Source organism: Babylonia areolata, chromosome 20 (assembly GCF_041734735.1).
Source record: "Babylonia areolata isolate BAREFJ2019XMU chromosome 20, ASM4173473v1, whole genome shotgun sequence".
NCBI lineage: Eukaryota > Metazoa > Mollusca > Gastropoda > Neogastropoda > Buccinidae > Babylonia > Babylonia areolata.
This window is the reverse complement of record NC_134895.1, coordinates 53,080,903-53,105,574: the sequence shown is the minus strand read 5'-3', so window position 1 is coordinate 53,105,574 and position 24,672 is coordinate 53,080,903. Positions and strand designations below refer to the sequence as shown.

The 24,672-nt window shown below is 38.0% G+C and overlaps 1 protein-coding gene across 4 annotated transcripts in view; it reads left to right on the top strand.

Moving 5' to 3' along the window:
- The first annotated feature begins 423 nt into the window (after positions 1-423).
- Positions 424-24,672, top strand: part of LOC143294720 (F-BAR domain only protein 2-like) — a 58,638-nt gene continuing 34,389 nt past the window's right edge. For 2 of the 4 annotated variants that reach the window (XM_076606149.1, XM_076606147.1), the window contains exons 1-12: positions 424-499; positions 6,656-6,747; positions 7,845-7,919; positions 11,835-11,976; positions 15,259-15,330; positions 16,397-16,481; positions 17,127-17,147; positions 18,250-18,329; positions 19,050-19,148; positions 20,278-20,374; positions 21,609-21,731; positions 22,156-22,194. In XM_076606149.1, coding sequence (XP_076462264.1) covers positions 473-499; positions 6,656-6,747; positions 7,845-7,919; positions 11,835-11,976; positions 15,259-15,330; positions 16,397-16,481; positions 17,127-17,147; positions 18,250-18,329; positions 19,050-19,148; positions 20,278-20,374; positions 21,609-21,731; positions 22,156-22,194 — 952 coding nt within the window. In that variant the 5' untranslated portion in view covers positions 424-472. The remainder of the gene's footprint in view (positions 500-6,655; positions 6,748-7,844; positions 7,920-11,834; positions 11,977-15,258; positions 15,331-16,396; positions 16,482-17,126; positions 17,148-18,249; positions 18,330-19,049; positions 19,149-20,277; positions 20,375-21,608; positions 21,732-22,155; positions 22,195-24,672) is intronic. The other 2 variants (XM_076606150.1, XM_076606148.1) reach the window with 1 other exon arrangement.

The window sequence follows — 24,672 nt, the reverse complement described above, 5'->3', positions numbered from 1 at the left end:
AGAGAGAGAGACAGACAGAGAGAGAGACAGAGAGAGAGACAGACAGAGAGTGTGTGTGAGTGTGTGTGAGTGTGTGTGAGTGTGTGTGCCCGTGTGTGCGTGCGTGCGTGCGTGCGTGTGTGTGTGTGTGTGTGTGTGTGTGTGTGTGTGTGACAGTGTGTGCCAGTGTGTGTGTGCGTGTACTAGTAGGTGTGTGGGTGTGTTGGTGGGTGTCTGTCTTTGTCTCTCTCACTTCCTGGATACGCTGTACACACCCGGGTCATTGTATTCTTAACTAAACTGAATGATTGAAATATTCGGCAACTGAACCATTTGCGTGGAGTTTTCTTTTTCCGCCAAAGGAAGGGCTCCATAATAAATCGTCTGCTACGAACCGGAAGTTAGTTGACGAGTTGCACGTTCTTAGACATGCGCATTATTACCCAAATAAACGCCATCTTCTGCAGTGGAAATCAAATGCTGCGTCTCGAAGATGTCGACTTTTGCAGATAATTTTTGGGTGAGTGAATCATTCACATAAATTTGATTGTCTTTATCCGTGCAAACGTTATATATAGTTAGATACTGAAGCATTTTTTCCGTATGTGCGATAGATTTACATTGTACTTTGAGGGTAGATATCGTATGACTCGCCCACAAATCTGATTTTCATTTCTTGAAGCAGCGCAGTTGTTATCTCAGGAATGGAACAAAGCAGTCAGGTGTTGTCTCCAGAGTGTACAGCATACGAATGAAATGTAAGGGCTTTTAATTCTACACGATCAAAGTGTACATTTTCGTTGTTTAATCAATTTCTTTGCTCTCTTGTTTTGAAAGTCACAAACCGGAAGTGGTGGGATAATGTAGTTGCAGACACACCTCCCTCTCCCAGAGGCACATGAGGTCTTGTTCAGTTGTCATAACTTTAACAGCTGATAGGGTCAAAGGTCTTTTTCTCTCGTGGTCAGTCTTGAACTTTGCTCTCTGTCCACGGCCCTTCTTTCCTGAGTGCCGTGGTCCCTCTCTCCCCCCCTTCCTTTCTTTCCCCATCCTCTCTCTCTCTCCCAATCCTCTCTCTCTGTCTGTCTGTCTCTCTCTCTCACCCTCTCGCTCATTCTTATTGTAAGATTTTGTTAAAAAAGAGTAAAAGCTAAAGTAAGAGATGGTTTTGGGCTGCAAACTCAAACCTGTCACAAATGTGAAAATGGATCCTGAGATCAGATTCATTTTTAATTTCATTGTATAGCCAACAAAGACAAAAAGAATTGTTAAAAACTGGATTCGCTCTATGGTGTTCCTGATCAAAGTAGTGTTGCAAATATTCTTTGGTGTGGGATTGTAAGTTTTCAAAAGGAATTAATGAGATTCATTCCAAAAGCAGTGCAAATAAGAAAAAAGAAAGCGGAAATCATAAGTGACAGCAAATGACTTCCTAGCAGATTGTTTGTGGGATCGTTTTGCCTTAGTGAGTGTGTGTATGTGTGTGTGTGCATGTGATGGAGGGTGGAGGGATGAAGTTAATAGTGATAGTTGCAGCATAGTTCTCAGGATGATGCATGAGTGTGAGCATGCATGTATGGGTTTGTGCCTTATTGAATGCATGAGTGTGTGCCTGTGTGTGTAGCTCTAATGATCATGCAGAATACATGCGTTCACAAGTATGTTTTGTTCTTTCTTACATTCTTGTGTGAAGGTGTTATGATGCTGAATCATTTGAATGGACAATATAAACACACGTGCAGATAAACACACACACACACACACACACACACACACACACACTCAGAATACATCAGCCACATGCACATGAGCCTGTGTGTGCAAATGTTCACTCATTCACACATTTTAAGCACACACACACACACTTTCTTTCTCTCTAGTCTCTTTCATTCTCTGTCATTGATTTTACAGACCTTACATAGGGTGGGGACTGGAGAAAAAGCTATTTATTGTCCTCTAGTTTAAAGAAATTTGTCTGGTCTCATGCATTGTCACTCTCTCCCTCTGTCTCTCTCTGTCTCTCTGTCTCTGTCTCTCTGTCTCTCTCTCTCTCTCTCTCTCTCTCTCTCTCCCATCTCTGTCTCACTCTTACTCTTCCTTGTTGTTTATTTGTTTTTAAACAGAATAAAAAATGTAATTAAATAATGAAAGTGAATTGACCAGTTACTCAATAAACTAAAAGAAAACATTTTCTTTTGACAAACCACAGATGTATACTATTAAACAAAATGTCAGTTCGTTATATCAACCATCTTTAATTAGTTTAAAATTCTCTTTCTGCAGTGTTCAAAACAAATGATGTGTTTCTGAAATCTAAAAAGTAAAAAGGATGAAAAACTAAAATAAATATTACATTTAAAAGAAAAAACCCAAATAAACTATTTTATTTTAAAAAGATGGTTTGGAATTGTTTTCCTTTTCACCAACAAAAGAACAATTTGAAAACAAGGAAAAGGATCTGTTATATGCAACATTTGATTTTTTTGTTTGTTTATTTTGTTGTTTAAAAAAAATCTTTTCATATGACTGTTTTTGCTGTTTTTTAACCAAATAATGTCAGAGATTTCTGTAAGGAAAAAAAAAAGCTCTTCCCTTGCCAGGGAATTTTCAGGATTCAGGGTTGATAATTTTTTGGAAAAATTCCAGCACAAAAAAACTATGGAGATACAGAACGAAGGTGAACATTTCTGTGAAGGAAAATGAATGTGGATTCTAAATCCCCCCCCTTCCCCCACCCACCCCCACCCCCAGTTATTTTGAATTTTAATATAATTAGATAACTATTCTGTAGTATTCAGGCAGTTAAAAGTGAAAACAATTTTGATGCATTAAAAAAATCTGTTTCTACCTCCACAGAATGACACCCAGAAAGAAAACAAACAAATTCAGCTGTAAATAGCATGCTTATTCATATTGTTTGATGATACTTGGAAATTAAAATATGATGGCTTTCAAGTAAATGATAACAATCACAACACTTGTACTGTTGCCGTCAAGTGAGTGAATAACTGTCCATGCAACAACACACGTGGGTTCAGTCAAGATGAAAAGTCAAATATGTTCTCAGAAAGTGGGTCTTTAAGCTTTTCTGACACCTAAGAATGTCACCCTTTAGAGGAGAGAGCGCTCTGATGATATTCCTTTCCACCTGGTTGTAACTGATCTGACAGAGTGTCTGCTGTGCATGCAGTTTTTCTCCTCTAGAAATAAACTGGTCATCTGATCAGTGACACAAGCATTAAAAAGTAAAAAAACAAACAAAAAAACACACAAAAAACAACCTGTAATTCCCGTCTATCATTAGTCAACCCTTGGTTTCAAGAAATCGTGGATGATTGGCTGTTGCCATTTCCAGCAGTTGATCACTGTGAAAAGAGTAAAATAAAAGCTCAGCCACGCCCACTTACCATGCCCTCAGTCTGGCCTTCGACCAGTTGTCTCACACTACTCATCGTGAAAGTACTGTGCTTTCACTGTCGTTAGTTAGTGTCAATCATGGTCACTCACTCAGAAATGATGTCTGATTGGATAGAGAGATAGAAGAAAGAGATGGATATATTTGTCAGTTTCGTTACTGTCGTCATCACCTTGAAGTTCAAAACAGTTCAAGTCAGTCATAAGAGAAGACCGATCGATCTCTTATCATTATACTAAAAAATTAGTACAGCTTGCAAAATTGTGTAAATTTATACGCTTTACTGGGACTAGTGTCTTTACTTGACAAAGGGGTGAAAGTGTCCTGTGTTTTTTTTTTTTTTTTTTTTTTTTTTGGTTGTTTTTGTTTGTTTGTTGTTGTTTTTTTTGTATTTGCGGCAAACCCTCTGTACATGTGTGCTCCAAGTGGTCCAGTTAGCAAATCCTTATTGAGAAAAAAAGGGGTCTTCCACCTGAAGAATGCTTACTTAAATAGTATGGAAATTGGAATAGTATGTTTATAATCCAGACACATTAACATAACCATTAAGTGTCTGATTAAGATTATTATATCATTCTCCAATGAAAGAAATTCAAAGTGCAGGATTTGTCACTGCGTTTGGACAAATCCATATACGCTACACCACATCTGCCAAGCAGATGCCTGACCAGCAGCATAACCCAACGCGCTTTGTCAGGCTTTGAGAAAAAAAAAAAAAAAAAAAATAGGATGTCAGTGAACATCTTACACATTTTGCGGGACGTCGGCTGATGTCTTGTTGGCATTCAACTGGTTAAGTAAGACAAAGAGACAGAACAAAAGAAACAAATTCACTGTAGCAGAATCAAGCCACTGTTACTTTAGGTTTTATACTTTTGTTAGCTTCCATACTTGCGTAGTTGTAACATAAGATTGCATTCTTCAGATACAGCTTCTGCTGATTTCAAATGCTACAGGAAACATACTGAATGGCTGCTAGTACTAGTAGTACCAGTTCAAAGTCAGTAGATATTTAACTTGAAATAAACAATTGATAACAATCCTTGATCATGTAAATTACTAAACCAATAAACGGATTGGGTGATTATTAGTTTTTGGTTATCATTTTCTTTCCTGTGTCTGATCAGTAATCTATTTAATATTTTTTTTAGTGTGTGTGTTTTTGTTGTTGTTTTTTTCGTTGTTGTGTTGGGGTAGGTTTTTTTTTTGGCGGGGGGTGGTGGGGGGGAGGGTAATTGCAACAAACAGATTATTTTAATATTTTAATTGGATTTATAGTTATATTGATTGAAACAAATTAATTATTCAGAGTGGTATGTATGATATGATTGTCATGTCATAGACTGAGACTGACAATGGCACCAGTGGGAGGATGTTGGTTTAAGCCCAGTGAGAGATGAAATTCAGTTCATATTTGAATGTGCTATGGGATAAAATGGGGAGGTTGGGACAGATCTTTCAGTCGAGGGTCATCCATTTCACAGATATGTTTCTGGGTGTGTTGGTAAATTTTTTTCTGGAGCAGTGACTTAGTCATACTGATAGTGTGCCTGATGTGGAAGCAAGTATCCTGTTTCAGTAATTGTGTGTGTGTGTGTGTGTGTGTGTGCATGTGTGTGGTGTGTGTGTGTGTGTACACATAAATTTCAGGATATAATTCATAGACAAGAAAGTTATCACTGGCAAAATAATGTTGAAAATCCACTTTCATGATGAAATACTTGCACAGTTGCAGACAGAAAAAATAGGTGACTCATAAAGTCATATCTCCTGGGCATGGTTGATGCTAGGATATGTAGTATTAAAGCCAAATAGACCTCCATTGGACGTGCGCAACAGCTGAGTGGTTAAAGCGTTGGACTTTCAATCTGAGAGTCCTGGGTTTGAATCTCCGTCACGGCGCCTAGTGAGTAAAGGGTAGAGATTTTTCCGATCTCCCAGGTCAACATATGATATGTGCAGATCTGCTTGTGCCTAAACACCCTTCGTGTGTATATGCAAGCAGAAGATCAGATACGCACGTTAAAGGTCCTGTAATCCATGTTAGCGTTCGGTGGGTCGTGGAAACAAGAACATACCCAGCATGCACTCTCCTGAAAACTGAGTATGGCTGCCTACATAGTGGGGTAAAAATGGTCATGAATACTCGTTAAAGCCCACTTGTGTACGTATGAGTGAACGTGGGAGTTGCAGTCCACGAATGAAGAAGAAGACCTCCATAGCAACATTGGCAACACGTCATTCATCCTCAAATAAAGGGGGGGTGGAGGGAAGGAAAAAAAAAGAGGACTCATATTCTCTTGCTGACTGTTCTCATGGTTACATCAGTTTTGATTTCCGCTCCATTTCCACTTTCATTCATATGGCAGTTCTTTTCTGCCAAGGTTTTTGGTGTCTGCAGATTCATGGGACTGTCAGAGGGATAGTGGTGGTGGTCTCTGCTTGGGAGGGTTTCTCATTTAGTCTGGCTCCATGACAATGTGATTATTGTTGTCAATAGGTTTGCAGGTGATGTCCTACTTTTGTTGAATACTTTAGAGCAGGCACTACTGATTGATCTCAATGACTCAGCAGCCGTGCAGTCTCCTCTGGTGTGTGGCCTCCTGGCAGCCAACATTGATAGCTTCCTGTGGACTGCTTATACTGGGACTGTGGTAGACAGACCTGGGTGTGACTGTGCATAGGGGACTGGGGATAAATGGGGTAGGGGAATGCCACTGAAATAGCAAAGAGCTTTATCAAGAGACATGTGGGCCCCCAAGAACTCCTATCAACTATCGAACAGTGAAAGCTGGTTTGGTTCAAACATGTCACCATGCAACACATACTCTCAAAAACCATCCTGCCAGGCACTTTGGAGGAGATATGGCAACCTAGGTGACAGTGCAAGAGCTGGTCTGACAGCATCATGGACTGGGCAGGGATGACCTTCCTGGATCTTCTCTTGACAGCTACAAACAGAACATCATGGAGGAAGCTGTCTGTCATGTCAGCCCTCATGTCTCCCAAGTTGAAGGACTGGTGATGATGTGGACTGGTGATGATGATGATGATGAATGGAATTTTGAGCTGCTTTTCATTTGAGGATCTGACAATTCCAAGAGAGCATGAATTGATGAGTATATTTTCTTTGGTGTATATGTTATCTTGGCGTGAAATAATATTATAAAATAGAATGCAGTATTGATGACAAATATACATATATTTTTAAGACATGAATAAGGCTGAGTCCTTGAAGCATTTTTTGCTTGTTTGTTTCAGGGGGAGAAAAATAATGGCTTCTTTGTATTGTATCATAACATGAAATATGGACAGACGTCCATTAAAGAGCTTGGAGACTGCCTGCGAGAAGTGTAAGTTTGTTTCTTCATATGTGGTATTAGTTGCTACTGTATTGTGATTCTTTGAAATTGAGTACTTGTGTTATAATTGCATAAAAAATTAACGTGGAGCTCATATTTACTTTAGAAGGGAACAATAAATGAAGGGGAGTTTGTGGGTGAGAGTCATGATTTCAGTTTCCAAGTTGAAAAAAAAAAAGAGCAATATTATTAGTGATAAAAAAAACACCCTGGTATTGACATAACTTAGAATTGTGTGCAAATAATTTTCACCTCAGTATAGTCTTGTTCATTGTTAAGTTAGATGTGTACACAAAATCATGTTATGTTTGTACTTTCATGCAGTTTTCTTCACGGTGAATTCTTTTGACTTCATATATGTGTGTGTGTGTGTGTGTGTGTGTGAATTTGAACAGAACGAGTGTTAGTTTTTTTCCATGATTTTGCATTTTTTCATCGAGACAGAAAACTGAGAATCAGTCAAGACAGCTTCTTTTCTTGTTATGTACCATGCAAACAGGCAATGATTTCTTTAAAGTATTAGCGTAGATTCCTCTTCCTGAAATCACACACACATGCACAAGCACACTCATGTATGCACGCATGCGCGCGCACACACACACACACATACACACATAGACACACACACACACACACACGTGTGTGTGTACACATGTAATACATCTAATATCACTCAAAGTGAAAAGATGTTAAAGAAACACACACACACACACACACACACACACACACACACACACATATGTGTGTACACATGTAACACATCTAATATCACTCAAAGTGAAAAGATGTTAAATTAAAGAAACACACACACACACACACACACACACACACACACACACACACACACACACACACACACACACACACACCCCACACGTGTGTGTGTGTGTGTGTACACATCTAACACATCTAATGTCAATCAAAGTGAAAAGATGTTAAATTAAAGAAAAACACACACACACACACACACACACGCACGCACGCACGCACGCGCGCGCATGCATAGCCATTGTTATGAATTAAGTAGCACAACTCGGCAAACTCAAGTTATGATTTTAGCATAACAGCTTACGTTCTTTGTTTTGTAGTTTGGCAGTGGAAGAAAGCCATAGCAAACTTCTGAACAAGTTGACCAAGAACATAGCGAATGCATCTCACGTCGGGTAAGTAACTAAACAATGGATGCTTTTTCCTTTATTTTGGTAACAGTATTTTGGTAGGCAGTTGCAGCTACTGTTTTTTTTTTTTATGGTTAAGCAATATTCTAATCTGAGGTGGTTTGTTTTGATGACTTGTTAATTGATGTATTTCAGCCTTCATATTGACAACTTCACAATCCCCAGTTTTCTGGTTTAAAGTGTGCTGCCATAGCAGTTACTATAACTAGAAATAAAGCTGTCATATGAAAATGTCATCTGGTTTACATTGACAACATAATTTGAGAGACCATGAAAGTGGTAGGCAGTGGTTACCACTGTTTATCGCATGGTGTTCTAACAATATAAAAGAAAGAGAGGGGGAAAAAAGCTTACAGAGGGTCTAGATACCATGTTTTGATCATGACTCCCATCTTCAAGCAAAACTATGTGTGTGAAATTTTGTATCAGATAAATACTGTAGTGAATATCAGCCCAGACCTTATCCGAGAAAAGCAGATGACAACAGGTGAATGAGGATGAGTCTGCTACCTAATCTCAGTGACAATAGATATTGTTTTATGCACTCTGCCAAATAACATTGTGTCACACTGCCGCATTCATGCAACTCAAGCTCACACGACAGATAGACTCGCACACAACGTTCACATTCTGACCAGTCTTACCCAGGGATAAACAACATAACATAAAGACACTCCTTTCTGATTATTAATAGTTCAAAGAAAAATAAACAGTTCTGCTCACATTTTCCCTTCAGGGATAAATAATGAAAAGTCCAGTCCAGGAAAACACAATCAGTACTTTCTATTCTCCCTTACACTTTCCGTTATAGTTTTTAAATCATAATGGTAATTTTCATTGGTTTCTTTTCACGACTGTGTTGTCAGTTGGTGCTTCCCAAACATCTTTTGGTGGGCGATATATCAGCCAAACACCTTCGTCCGAAAACAGGCCTGGTGCTGAGGATCCTGAAACATCATCAGAACCTAACTGTAGTTAAATTGAACAACTAGTAAAAATAGTACTCACATGACTTGCGTTACCATTCTCATTTTACTGAACCAGTGCTCAGAAACGTAAAATAAAAAAAACCCATTGAAATTCACAAAATTGAGATTAAACGATGTCACCGAATTTCTCATTACCAACCTCAAAATTACTGACTCACCAGTACTTCAAAATCAGCTTCCCTGAATCTCCACAGTTCAACAAGACTACGTCTCACATTCTCTCTCAGAATGGTAACAGTGTCTGTTCTATGACACTCTCAGACCCCAAGGTCTATTTTGTCCCAGGTCACTCCTGTGACCAGTTCAGCTGTGCACAGAGAGGGGAATGGCAAGAATTTTGGTGCACTTCACAACACAACAACTCGTGAACACATATTCACCTCAGCGCCTGAAAACATGTGCATCACGAGCCTTTCTCCAAATATCAAGTTCAAATTAATTCAGTAACACAGCCATGCCATACAGAAAATCTGACTTTTGCGATAAGCACATTGTGACAACCAACTTGGTGTCATGACACATTGTGTAAAGTAGTAATTGTCACTGAGCATTCATCATGTACAGTGTCATTTTTGGGGTTTTTTTTTCCCCCTGAAGGAAGCTTTTAGGTATGACCCAAGAAATTTTGGGATACTATTTAAATTGTTGAAACTACTGAAAGTGGAACATTTCATTTAGATTTTTTTTAAATTATAAAGGAAGAAGGTGTTTACCTATAATTTAATTGGGTTTCTGAAATCAGAATATATTTTATGTTATGAATATTATGTTAGCCAAGTTTGAGGGTTACGTCTGAGTAACTGTAAGTTATAGTTTATGAAAAGTTAAGTTTATCACTGTGTACAAGGCCTAAATCAACCATGAGCATAAACTTTGATATGGATGTCATTGGGTATGGATTAACTGATAACTTGGTGAAATATCATACGTTTCTGAGTGCACAACGATATCTCTGCTTCTCTGTACTGAAGCAAAAAATATTTTGGGAATTTGTAAATTTTATGACAGATACATTTGTCTACTCATATTCTCAGCTTGTCCCCAGAATATCTAGTAAATAGTGAAAAAAATAGGGAACGTTTTGCCCTCTCTGTAGCCTTTGTGCAGAAAGAATATATAAACAAAACAACAACACATTCGGTAGTGTGTACTATTCATCCTGCACCTAGAAAATCTCCAAAAAAACCTGATCAGATAAACTGCAGAAGAACAGATCTATAAATGCTTGGGATTGGAAAACTGTTCAATCCAAAGTAGGCCAAAATCACTGAAATAATTACCTTGATTAACGTCACCAGCTGACTGTAGGGCCTCTGCCCAATAGCCGAGAATGAAAATTTTAGTCTTCTATGAAGCATGTGCTTTTTCTGTGAAAGTTGCTGATAATTCCCAGCCTTGACAACAAGCAGGTAAAAAAAACCCACGAAGATATAGGGTTGAAATGGTGGATTATCAGCAGATTAGCAAATGGAAAACGAAAACTATAGTTTTCAATGGGAAAATCAGTGAAAAAAAAACAACCTAAGATTGATTGCTAACAGTATTGGCTAGAGAGCCCCTGGAGCCCGACCTGGTATTAATAATTTTAGATACCACCCCCCTTCATTTATTTATTTCCATGATTATCAGCCTTTTCAGGACTGGTTAACAGTCATGTTGTATCATCTTATTGTATTCATGATAATATAGATAGAAATACTTCATTAATGATATACATTATGCATGCATACACATGCATTCTATCTTTGTCATATAGTATAAACACATACACAACTGAAACACTATTATGACAAAAAGATACATACTTTACAAACAATCAAAGCCAATAATATTTTCCTGACAAAAGACATCACTTCAGATGTTGATCTGAATTCTAAAATAATGAATATCCAAACCCAGTGTACACAGAATTACATCTTTTGAATCAAAATGTTTTGATATTTGGTTTTGGTTGCAGATCTGTGTGTGTGTGTGTGGGTGTGTGTGTGGGTGTGTGCGTGTGTGTGTGCGTGTGTGTGGGGTTTTTTTTTGTTGTTTTTTTTCCGCATGCTTGTATGTTTGTGTGTGGTGCGTGCGCATGTGTGTGCTCGCATGCTTGTGTGCTTTTCTGTAACTTGGCACAAAACATCAGCTGCACATTCTTCATGTTCAAGGATGGATTTGGCGTCAGTTCTGCACTGTTCAGATGCAACAGACTTGGTAGTAGTGTCTTAAACACTACAGTTCCCACTTTTCCTGAGTATACGTAGTGGCAGGAAACTAGACGTTTATTGTTTCAATATAAGTTTTATAATTTTCATTGCTTCACCATCAACTGCTTCTGCAAGCATGAGAATACGTTTTTTATGTCACTGGGGGATATCATTGACCCAAGCTGTTAAAGAAATATGTGAAGGATGAATGATTTCTAAAACCATTATTTGAGTTTCTTAAAACATTTTCTTCGAGATTCTAACATTTCAGACACAATGCTGTGGTAAAACAAACAAGTTAAACTTGATAGAAGCAGCCTTTCCACAACAACTACCACTGTAAACAGGAAGACAGCTGCATGGAACGCTGCTCAGACGTTTTGGAATCAGCTCTTTGAGGATAATGTTGTTTGGGAGTGTGAAGTTGTCAATAGGCCAGGGAAGTGGTTGGCTTGGTGGCAAGTCAAACTAAACTGAAAGTACAAAATATGCATTCATGGCATGTGAAATGGGTACATAGCAGTAATGCTGCACACAGTTGCCTATGGCTAAATGATTTGAAACATTAATGTGTACAAAAATAATGTGTAAAAAAAAAGAAAAGAAAAAAAGGGCAAAAATCTTTTCTGAAGCAAAACAAACCCAAAGAGAAAATCCCGGCTGTGATCTCCAACAAGTTTTTTTTACTCAGTGAAATCTGTCCCACTGGCAAATTGCAGCACCTTCAGTCCATTCTGGCAAGTATGGAAGGCGTTCATGGAAAAATTGTCCAGTCTCCACATGCAGATGATGCACACCTGTTCTGACCTGCTGAAAGACTTGGCACGTTACAGTGAGGAGCAGCACAAGAAGCACAAGACGGTGAGGTCGTCACAGTATGCAGAATGTTGCTAATTTTTGTTTCCAACTGTCTCAGTGTTTAGATTACTATGTTCCACATATGATACGCTGTGTTTTACATTTTTGGAGAGTCTTTACCAAACACTTAATGAAATGGAATAATCAAGAAAGATTGGTGGTGTCATGGTCTTCAGGTTTTACCACCTCATGAAACTTGTACAGACTTCCAAGTGTTGCCTTCTGAACGTGACATGTTGCACCAAGCTTCGAAATGCAGTGCTCACAATAAAAAAAATGCTGAGCAGAATTTGCAAAAATGAAGCAGTGATTTCAGGTAATGAAGAAACAAAATAATGTTTATAGACAGAACTGTTGGGAAAGGGTTGGACAGTGGCGTAAGTGGCACATGATAATAAGCCAGTGATAGTTTCTGTGTTTTCAGCCTGAGCCAACCCACTTTTCGTTTGCATTTGTCTCCTCTTCCATCTTGAGAATACTGTTGTTGACTGATCTGTTTCTCTCAACTCCAACTTGTTACAAATAAACAAACAAACAAACAAAAATCCAGGGATGAAATGGCACCAACAGCAAAGAACAGTTAAATTTCTGAGGTCAAGGTACTGTTGTGAGGGTATATACTTTTCCATGCTCTTTTCCATTTGCATTTGTAAATGAGTCAGCCTCACAGCGTGACCAAATCGTAAAAGCATACAAGTATGACTGGGCATGGGTTCAGCATTTCATGTTACCCGACTTGGTTCAGTGATTTGTATTTGTATTTCTTTTTATCACAACAGATTTCTCTGTGTGAAATTTGGGCTGCTCTCCCCAGGGAGAGCGCGTCGCTATACTACAGCGCCACCCATTTTTTTGTATTTTTACTGCGTGCAGTTTTATTTGTTTTTCCTATGGATGTGGATTTTTCTACAGAATTTTGCCAGGAACAACCTTTTTGTTGCCGTGGGTTCTTTTACGTGCGCTAAGTGCATGCTGCACACGGGACCTCGGTTTATCGTCTCATCCGAATGACTAGCGTCCAGACCATCACTCAAGGTCTAGTGGAGGGGGAGAAAATATCGGCGGCTGAGCCGTGATTCGAACCAGCGCGCTCAGATTCTCTCTCGCTTCCTAGGCGGACGCGTTAGCTCTAGGCCATCACTCCACTGTGATTGGTTATGGTGAGAACATGAACCCTGTTCAGCTGCAAAAACTAGTTCTGAACTCTTCCTCTTATGTGGACATATGCTTTGCTAAGCTCTTTTTAATTTGTAAACAAAGTTAAGACAATTCATTATGATTGCGTGTGTGTATGTGAGAGTGTCTGTGTGCCTGTTGCTATGATAAACACTAGAATTGGCTTTTTCTCAGCAACTTCAAGTTCTGGAAATAAGTGTTTAGACTTTTGAAGATTACAGCTTTTAAAGAAAGCATTATTACATACAAGTCATGGAAGGATTGCCCATTTGCTCTCTGATCATCTTCCATGCTCACAGGTCATCTTCCTTATTTGGTGTGGAGGTATTGATTGGTTTTTGGTGTGTGTGTGTGTGTGTGTGTGTGTGTGTGTGTGTTGCTTATTTTTGTTTCCTTCTTTTAAAATCACTGTGTATTTCTTGTCTTGGATTGCTCTAGTTGTTGCCTTGTTCATTAATGAAAAAAATTTTTTTTTTGGTGAATTTGAAGGCCTTGCCTCTCTTACTCTTTGGTCATTTTAACCCTTTTGCTACATGGGAGATAAGATTAAAGTGAAATCTATTTGGCAGGGATTTTTCACATGAAACAAGTATATATTTTCCAAAAATTATGTGCATGTTTTGGAGAGAAAGATGTAAAAGTGCATATTTTCTGAGTTATCTCATCATACAGGCAGCCTGGGGGGTAATTTTTTTTTTTTTTAAACTAAGTCTGATCGAGACCAGAAGCATTCTGTGGTAATCAGTAAACCAAACAAGTACAGCAATGTTTGTTCATCAAAATACGGCTAGAAGTTGTGTTAGTAAACCAAACAAGTACAGCAATGATTGTTCATCAAAATACAGCTAGAAGTTGTGTGACACACAAACACAAGCATTCACGCACATTTGCACACACAAACATATGCACAAGCACACACGCAAAATACACACACTCACACGCTCACTCACACACTCACACACACACACACACACACACACACACACACACACACACACACACAGTGGGTACATACTCATGACCCAAATCAGCATCAAGTGGCTAGTTGTCAGCCATCAATCCCTTCCTGTTTTCGAGCAAACTCTTAAGTTTAAGTCAAGTGGATGTCACTGACATCCAGTTCCTACTCAACAGTTGTGACTTGTATGAGAGTTGTCTTTAACTACTGTAGCATTCTTTCCTTTATTACCTCAAATAAAACATTCTCATTTTGGAAAAGGATATGATGGTGAGGGATTCTGAAAGGAAACTGGTTTTATTTTTATTTTCATCCTTTCAGTTGTTTTGAATTTGGATTTCTTTTTGCATCATACCAAATCGAATTGTACATGGCCAATGAACAGTGTGCTACCAATCATACTCACAAATTAGTGGAAATTCTGTTATTATCTGTTACACAGTTACATAATAACTAGTGAACAGCAATACAGTATTAACAGCCATCTGCACTCAGTGCTTGATTTCTGTTTGAAAAGGCTTGTTTTATATATGTATTAAAAAAATCTTAAACTTAAAAAAAATATCAATCTGTCTATATTACACCTCTCTCTCTCTCTCTCTCTCTCTCTCTCTCTATATATATATATATATATATATATATGTAGTGGGGTGATGGCCAAGGGGTAACGCGTCCGCCTAGGAAGCGAGAGAATCTGAGGCACTGGTTTGAATCACGACTCAGTCGCCAATATTTTCTCCCCCTCCACTAGACCTTGAGTGGTGTTCTGGACGCTAGTCATTCGGATGAGACGATAAACTGAGGTCCCGTGTGCAGCATGCACTTTGCGCACGTAAAAGAACCCAACAGCAATAGAAGGGTTGTCTCTGGAAAAATTCTGTAGAAAAATCCACTTCGATAGGAAAAACAGATAAAACTGCAGGCAGGAAAAAACACACACAAAAAACACACAAAAAAACAAAAAAAAGAAAAAAAAAGGGGGTGGCGCTCTCAGTGAAGTGACACGCTCTCCCTGGGGAGAGCAGCCCAAATTTCACACAGAGAAATCTCTGTGTGTGTGTGTGTGTGTGTGTGTGTGTGTGTGTGTGTGTGTGTGTGTGTGTTTCATTATGTGAATATCAACTGAGTAATCAGATTGTTTGTACTTACAGATGAAGGAAAATGAGCAGCCAACCTTGGAAGCAGTTCAAAACATTCAAACCACACTCACTCTTTTGCATAAGGTAAATTGTTTGTTGTGTGTTAGACTGGAGACATGAAAGGTTGATTCCTTCATGTACCTCTTGATAAAATATTATATTCAATATTATGTAAAAATTGTTAAAGAGCCTGGTGCTATAAACTTAGCCTGAAGATGTCCTGTTATTGTTATTGTTTGGTTTGGGTTTTTTATGTGTAATTTAATTTTTAAGTTGCCATGTGCCTTTGCTGATAGTCAGACATCTTTGGTTTTATTTGTTTTTCTTTTTATGTTTCATTTTGATATATTACAGTGAAAATAGATAGAAAAGCAACAGTTGTGGCACAGAGGTTGGGATCATGATGGTGGGCTGAATCCTAGTGATTGTATTACATTTACAGGATTCCATATTAAGAAATTCTATTTATTCTATAACTGATTGTAAAAGAGCATTATATTTAATACTATAAACATTAGTGGTTTCCCTGGATTGTTTGTAGTTTTTAAGGAAAATTATGGATTGTTAAGAGACGTCGTGTAAATCTCAGTGTCTGAAACCAGAGTGTATCTGACTTTCTCCATAGTGTCATTATCAGTGTGTTAATTAATCATTGTTAAAACACAGATGCCTCAGAGAGGCAGTCTGTAAATGTCATGGTTTTGAACAGCTGGGCCATGCCAGCCTCACATCTCTGCTCTACTCTTCTGATGTTCCCACAGTTCATGCTGAGATAATGGGAAATCATGTGTAGATAGAATGTTTCAGTGCTCCAAACACATCCTGAAATAAAGGTTTCAGCCAAACTTTACCAGGTATCACAATGGAGCATCAAGCAACACATCTGATACATTACAAAGCCTTATCAGTATTTGCTGCTTGCTCATGTGTGAAATACATATAGGATTTTTGCTCCAGAAATTTCACAATATTCTGTGCCTGTTGCAGAACACTTTTGCATAAAGAAGGCATCCTTTTTTTCGAATTCATTCCATGTTATAACTATAGTAATAATGATAATTTAAAAAAAATATGTAGGTTCTGGTCCAATGAGATTTATTATGTTTATGTAGTATGAATTATAGCTTGCACCTTTAATTGGTTATTGCAGGCCAAAGAGATCTATCACACAAGGTGCATTGAAAAGGAGCGTCTCAAGAGGGAAAATGCGTCTGCAAAAGACATTGAAAAGGCAAGTTTTTGATGCATGCTGTGTTTATGTGTGCATATGTGTGTGTTGAAAGTAAAAGGGCTTTACTGGTTCTCTTGGACTTCTGTAGGTGAAATGCAGGTCATGACTTATTTTTATATATTACATGTTTTGTTAGACAGTGTTGAAAATGTTCCCTTATGTAAGTGTGAGTAATTGATTGTTACAGATCTTACAAGAAAAGTTTTAACATTCGTTTGGCATTGATTTTGAATCACATTGGCATTTGATGCAACAGAAGTTGTTTGCAGATGCATCGTGTATACCAAAAATCTGAAAGTGTATCGCCCTGCAACACCTCTTGCAAAAATAATGGAACTCGCAAACTGACAGCCTGTGATTGGAAATGTGTCCTGTTCTGTGTACTTTCTCCCAAGGGGCTGACATGTGAAAAAAGAAACCGGAGGCCATCCTCTGCAGGCTGCACACAGGTCACTCTTTCCTGACTGAGTGGTGCATGCCTTGTAACAAAACTCTTAGTATGAAGCATCTCCTTTTAGACTGCTGGGTTCCAAATGAGATTGTACTAGATAAAGGAGCCATGAAAGCTTTGTGTTTTGCTTCCATTGATGTATGTTTAAATTTATATTCAGTTGTTTTTTGGTTGTTTTTTTTATTTTATTGCAGGCAGAACAAAAGTACAAGAAGGCATGTAAGTAATGAATGGACTGTCTGTGCTTGTGTAATTATTTTTTAAAAAAAAGCAATTTGTTGTGGTAGACTATACTTAAGCATTACATGTTTACCCATGTTAATTGAATTATTCATCCAGACATATTTGATGAGTCTATCATACGCACAGTTACATCATTTTCACACATACTCCACATATCACACTCAGTCCATGTTCTTACACATACATGAAACCAAGTCACTCCTCACCAGGACTTAATAAAATAGGGTTACTTCTGGTATACTTCTTTTTTTTTTATATAATTTTTTAAAAAGCAACCACTACTTAAAACCAAGCACTGGGTTCGTGTTCAAGCACACATGAAATATAAACTAATCATTGTTCACTTATTTCACTTTTGCACATCTATTCTGTATCTATCAGAACTGTGAACTGTTTCCTCGCCTTCAGGACACATTTCTTCTTCAGTTGATATGAAGACTGAGAAACATTAAAGTGATGTAAAACAGAATTACAGTCAATACACTCTTTCTTTTGAAGCTCCCTCATTTTGGAATTTTCCTGCTGAACTCCACAACATCAAAGCAACCACATCTTTTAAGACATCCTATCAAACATCTTTGTTTAAAAAAGTATTACCACTAGTGTCTCTAGTTTTATTCAGTACTCTTTCGCCCTCAAGTGTTACACAGTGTGTGTGTGTGTGTGTGTGTGTGTCCGTAATGTTTGAATTACTGGATTGTGTGTTGTGGCATATTGGCTCTTGCGTGTGTGTTACCACTTTGTCTTGATTGTTAAGTTAAAAATAATTTTCAGTGTATTGAGTTTCAGTTAATCAGAAATTGATATATAATGGATGTGTCTTTGTATTAAAGCTGAAAAGAGATTGCATGATACATTTTGTCATCCTAAAATGTGTTGATGGTCAGTGTTAAGATTTTTAAGGCTTTCTGTGTTTGATTCATTATTGTAGATATTGATTTCTGTTTTCCTCTTCCAGCTACTCTTTGCTATATATCTGCTTCTATCATTGATGGAAAAAAAATGTTGCAGTAGTTAGTGCTATTACAATTCATGCTGATTGCACCACTGCTTTTACCAGACCATTGATCTTGTGCAGATGATGAGTACAAAGGCTTAGTGGACAAATACCAAACCGTCAAAACTACATTTGAGAAGAAAATGACAGAATCATGTCGGGTAAGTGTATTTCCCTGTCTTATGAAATGCCTTGAGAATTCTTTGAAATCGTTACATTGTTGGTATCTTTGTAGGATATTTTCCTTTCTTACAAGTTGCTCTAAGAAATCTTTTGAATTGTTACATTGGTGATTATCATCTGTTTTATTGACAGTATTTTTGTGTGATGGTTTGTGAGCAGCCATCAGAAGTTAATATTACTTTGATACTTCAAACTGATAGGTATAATATTACTTTGATACTTCAAACTGATAGGTATAATATTACTTTGATACTTCAAACTGATAGGTATAATATTACTTTGATACTTCAAACTGATAGGTATAACTGATGAATGGATAAGTAAAATGTCATGGTTTTGTTGATGTTGTTGCTGCCATTTTAAAAAACGAAAAGAGGGCGCTAGTCAGGGGGGCACAGGGGAGGTTACCTACTTCCGGGACGTTATCGGCCGTAGCTACTTTCGTTTTCTCCGCATAGGCGGATAGTAGTTTGCACAGGACAGGAATGTCAGACCCCTGCCGGAGTCTGCATTAGTGGGTCACGGTAAGTATGTTATTTAAACGTAATTTTAGGAAGAAAATTTCCTTTGAAAAGTAATGAGTTGGTAACCATCTTCATCTTTCTTTCTGCGTGGTATTCAAAGAAAAAAGGTTTAAAAAATGTATGACGACAGGTCTTTGTAGAGTCAGCTCATCATTATATAGTGTTGTTTTGCAGCATTTTCAAGAGTTGGAAGAGGAGCACATATGTCAGATGAAAGATTTTGTTGATACGTACATCAAAGCCTGGGAGAATCAACACGTTCTTCTGGGACAGGTGAGTGAGATGGGGGTTGGTTGGGGGGTGGAGGGGTCACTTGGTTTAATTCACTTAGTACTGCCAGTTACTTCCCCTGACTTTCCCAACAGATGATCCATTTGTATGGTTAAGAAATAAAATCGCCAAAAAACAAATGTTAGAATTTATGAACTGAAAACTTCAAAACTGATCAGTAAGATAACAAGTTAGTTGGGGACAAAATATCAAATATAAAACTTCCTCCCATCTTATGCTATCGTTTAGTGAGATGATGAAAGTATCCATATTTTTTGTGTGAAAGTATCCATATTTTTTGTTCGAAATTTGCACGCACTGATGACTTGTAAACGAATCCAGGAAAGAACAAAGAGCTTGAAACAGATTAAATTCAGAATGTAAAACAGCCATGAAGGGCCTGTTCATCTGATTTTGTTGTCATCCCTGTAACTGAGACGAAACTGGGTCAGACACCATTGTTGACACACACTGTTCACTTGAACCAGTCTCTGTGAAAATAACTCTCCTGCTCTCGAGCACAACAACACACGCTGTTTTTGTTAGTCGTAGTGGAGAGTGGAAAGGTCAGTTACGATATTCTTAGCTCAAAACGTCATTAGGGAAATTAGGTGCCTCTCCAGAAATTAAAAACTATCTGAGGCTCTTCGTCTGAAACAGTTGTAAAGAGAAGGTCTCCGATCAGGGCCTTTCGTTCAGAGTGAGTTAAACATTGAGTCAAAAAGCAGCAGCAGTATGTATTATATTCTTGTGAGCTGACAGAGACACAGTGGGGAGGAATAACTGATCATTATTGTCTGTGCATCAGCTGTTCGGCTGTCTCTCTGTTCATCTGTCTGTCTGCTGTCTCGGCTGTCCCTCTTTGGCTTACTTTTTTTTGCGTTTCTTACATTGTCTCCCCTCGCTTCACCCCACCCCACCCCCTCAAGTTGCCTTCGTCCTGCATCGTCAGATTGTCTGAAAGGTGTGATGTCTTTTATTCACTATTTTTATCTCTGTTTTTTTATTTTTTAAATTATACTTTTTGGTTATGTTTTTATTGAGTTAGATGGGCAGATGATTTGATGGCAGGTTTCGCTGGCTGAAGATGAGTGCATTTCTTAATTCATGATGGTTCCATTGTTGCTTTCAGATTCAGCATGAGTTTAAAACCAACTGTGATGAGCTGACAGTGCAGAAGTTGATCAACACCTTCATTGAGGCCAAGAGCACTGGAACACAGAAACCTGGTGGGCAGAGTGTAGTTGGTGACTTTGTGTCTGTATACCATTGTTATCTCTCACACGGTCTGTGTTCTGTTCATCTGTATTTCACATGTGTGTTGATTTGCAATTGTGTGTGTGTGTGTGTGTGTGTGTGTTAATTTGTGCATACAAAAATTGTACCAAGCATGTATGTTTTCACAGACGTGACCGGTATTTGTAATGGTGTACATACTGATGCATTGTGTTGACTATGGCAGCAAAAGATTATTATTTCTTTGTTATTAACCCACTTACCCACTAGTCACCCAGCACTAATCATCAATCAGAATACCCTGTCAAGGGAAACAACTCTTGCAATATTCAGTCAAAGGTAGGTATGGAAATTAGAAAAAAGAACATTGAAATATTACTACCTTCTTTTGTTGCATTGAGTTTTTTTTGTTTTTGTTTTTTACCCTGCACTATACAGATAATGAAGTTCTAAGTTTTTGTTTTCAGGCTCATGTTATTGGGATCAGGTCAGATTTGATGACGGTCATAATAAATTGTTTGAATGCAAGTAGCAGTCTGGTCTTCAGTGTCTTCTAACATCTTCCCCATATAGAAAAGAGAAAAATATTCCATGGGAATAGCACAAACAGGATTTGCACGTCAACATTTTCATTGAAATCAACGACTGACAGTGTGTAGGTCTTCCAGCCAGTTTCAGTTTGGGAGATCAGGCAGTCGATTGACTCTTGCACCACCATCTTTCTCACTTTCTCTGTCACTGTCAGCTAACTCGGCCGTAACGGCATTGAAGTAAATATCTAGTTCACTTTCTACCTAAGTAGGTTTGACTTTACAAACTCCTGGAGCAGTAATCCTTTTAATGGTTCACCATCGTTGTCAGGCATCGTTCAGTATGCGCCAAAGCTGCTCAGTCGTCAAATTGATCTTGCAACTTTGAGAATTCAAACTTTTGTTGAAACTCAACAGAATGGGACCCAATAAAGTGGAAAAGACAGGGAAGATGTAAATGTGACAATTCCTGCTAGAATCTAGTTTATGTACATAGGGATTGCTGCTTCACAAGTCATCACATATTTTGCAGACACTGGCGGGCATCTAGCAGTTAAAAAAAAAGATTTTTAGCAGTGCTGTCAGGGTTTAAGTGGTAATATGGGTTGAGTGCAACACCACAAAGTGGTAATGTGGGTTGATTGCAACGCCACGGAATGGAGCAAATCATTGACAGTGTTTAACATTTATGTGCCAGGTCCCATTGAGTTTGTGGAGCCAGATCTGACCAGCCTTCCTAGTCCTGCAGCTCGACCCATGTCCCCAGAGCTCGTTGCCACAGACAGCAAACGAGACAGCTTTACAGAGAAGCAAAAGCAAGGTGAGTTGTTTCCTGCACACCTGTACTGGCTTTTGGCTTGTTTACGTTAATTTGGGTTTTGAGGGAAATGGTTTTTTGGGGGAAAAAAGGTTTTGGGTGTTTTGATGGTGTCAGTGTTTGTGAAATAGATAGGAGGTGGAAGTGTAGAGCACTGACTTAACCATGCTGAATACTGTAGTGTTGTGTGTTAAAGTGATCAGTTGTTAAACTGCTAACAAAACTACTAGTCTGTAGAACAACAATAACAAAAACAACAAATTAAAAAAAAAAAATAAAAAGAAAAAAAAGGGAAAATAGAAAATGTCCAGTGCTTTATGTTATTTGACATTTTGTTTTGTTCATATTGTGGATGTCTCATTATCTGTGGGGGTCGGCAGTTCTGGAAGATGTGTTGACTGTTTCCAGTTTGATCATTGGTTTTCAGAACTCCCAGCGTCAGGTAGTAGCACCTTGTCCCTGACGGGTCAGTACACCTAAGTTCATAATATTTTCATGTTTTTTTTAAACTTTTCTTCTTCCTCCTCCCATCCCCCCACCCCCACCCCCAAACTCCTCTCCCTCCACCTCCACCGAGTTTACTGTTGACTTCACCCCCTTTCACTGGGCAAGATGATGGTGTGGTGGACCCCAGCACATCCTCAACTTTTCATTGTCTGACCGGTCCAGCTTCTTTGTTGCGGGTGTTTCTGAAATGAGTCCTCACCTTGTCCTGCCTCTCATAGCCCTGCCTGTCTTCTGGTGTTTTCTTCTGTTTGTCAAGGTGTGGGATTAGAGTGTGCTGTTTCTTTCTCTTTCTCTTTTCCCATTTCTCGGCCTCTGTCTCTGTCTGTCTCTTTTTCTCATTCTCTTGCTGTGTATTACCTACCTGTCTCTGTTTGCTCTTCTATTTTCACTTTTATTCTTTTTCTTGTCATAGTTAAAAACAAAGATATTGTTGGGATTTTTTTTTTTTTTTTTTTTAATTATTTTTTTATAAATTAAAATAAGTCCTTTCATCTCTTTTTCTTGTTTAGTTTTTGGGGAACAAGTGTGTGTAACTGTAAGTGTGTTCTTGTGTGTGAATGGGGAGGGGGGATGTGAGTGTGTGTGAATGAGTGAAAGAGCAAGGATGGTATGTGTGTTGCTGGTTTGTCAGAACTACGAAGCCAACCACAAGGAAAGGCAGCTAACTGCTACAGTATTTACAGATAGTTTCCACACTAACTTGGAGGATAAACAGTATATTTTCTGTGTTTTTTCAACAATGTGGCATGGAAGCCTGCCAAGGCTTTACACTTCTTAGGGTTGAATGGGTAAAAGAGTTGAACGGTAAGTGTTATCTTTAGGGGGAAAAAAGGATCTAAGCAGTGTATTAATGAAAAGTTGGATCTTTTTTTTTTTACTCACCATTTTGATTAAATAATGATAGAAAATGACATTGTTTTTAATCTTTTTAGTAGATTATTGCCCATTACAAGACTTTTTTTGTTTAAAATATTGTTTTGTTTGTTTTTTGTTTTATAATGACTTCTTTTCATAATTATGATTTGGAATACAGCTGTTTGATAGGTTCTAACTCAGGGTACAGGGTAAGACTTTCTCTTTTACACTCTGGTGTGGCCAGAGTAACCAGTACAAAAGTGATTGTTGTTGTTGTTTTTATTGGTCACTCAGTGGTGAGGACCTTGACAGAGTCACCAGCATTCTGCTTTGATTCCAGTGTGTTTCCCTTCTGTCACCCTCTCTGTCTTCTTTCTCTGTCTCTTGCCGTATCTCTCTCTCCCCCACCTCAATCTATCTTCCCCCCGCTGTATGAGTTCCACAGTTGTTCATAACTGCTCTTGTTTTTCTCTCAAAATACTCTGCATATATATGATGTTACTGTAGTTATGTATCTTGTAAAGATGTATAAAGAGTTAATTGATACTAAAAATTGTTCTGTGGCCTTTTTTTTAAAAAACAACAACTGGATTTTATACTAACGTATTGGGGGATTTGTTTTTTTTTTTTTCTTTTGTTTTGTTTTTTAATTTTCTTTTTGGTGATTGTTTTCTAAACAGAACATCAATTTTTTTTTTTTTATTGTTTGCACATAAAGTATGCCTTTTGATTTCATGCAAATCATTTAGAATAGGGGCCTAGGAGCTGATCAGTAGGTGTTTTTTTTTTTCTTGTAGTTCTCACCCCTGCATTGCTCCATTGCAAGACCTTGAGTGGCTGTCAGGGTGCTAGTCTTTTGATAGACATAGACAGATGAATTCAGAGAGAGAGAGAGGAAACCTTGCTCAGCACAGTACCAGCATAAAGCTAATTAGCATGGCAAATTGACATACTGTATACTGTGAAAAACAAACAGTAGTGATAGTTTTTATTGACAAGTTCTGATGGAATTGTGGTCAAAGTAAAAAGGGAGTACAAAAAACAACAAAAAATTCATTTAATTTTTTTTAAATGTAACGTCCGTATTTAACAAAGTGATATAATTGCAGTGGGGTATACAGCAGTTATTTATATTTGTTTTTACATGCAAGGACATAGAGAACACTTACAGAAATATATCCAGTGTATGCATTAGCCTTCATGTTATGGAAAATTACTTGATCGGGTTAAGTCTTCTATGGTTTTGAGGTTTGTTTGCAAACATTATTGTGTATATATACTATCTGGGTATGAAATGGACAGATGTAGTCCACTTTTCACCACGCCACTATCTGTTCTTTCATAGAACACTGTCACATTATACTGTTCAACATTGCTCTACACTTAAGTCATTATGTGTTCATGCACTTTGCTGTATCCTCCTTTGGAGGGATAACCATACAATACATGTCTGCCTCTGTTGTCAGACTATAATGTAGTATGTCATGAAATGTCATGACATGTTCAGGAGATTTTTTTTTATAGAACTATGGTTAAAATTTGATCATAGTTTACCAAAATATAAACACAATAGTGAGCAGTC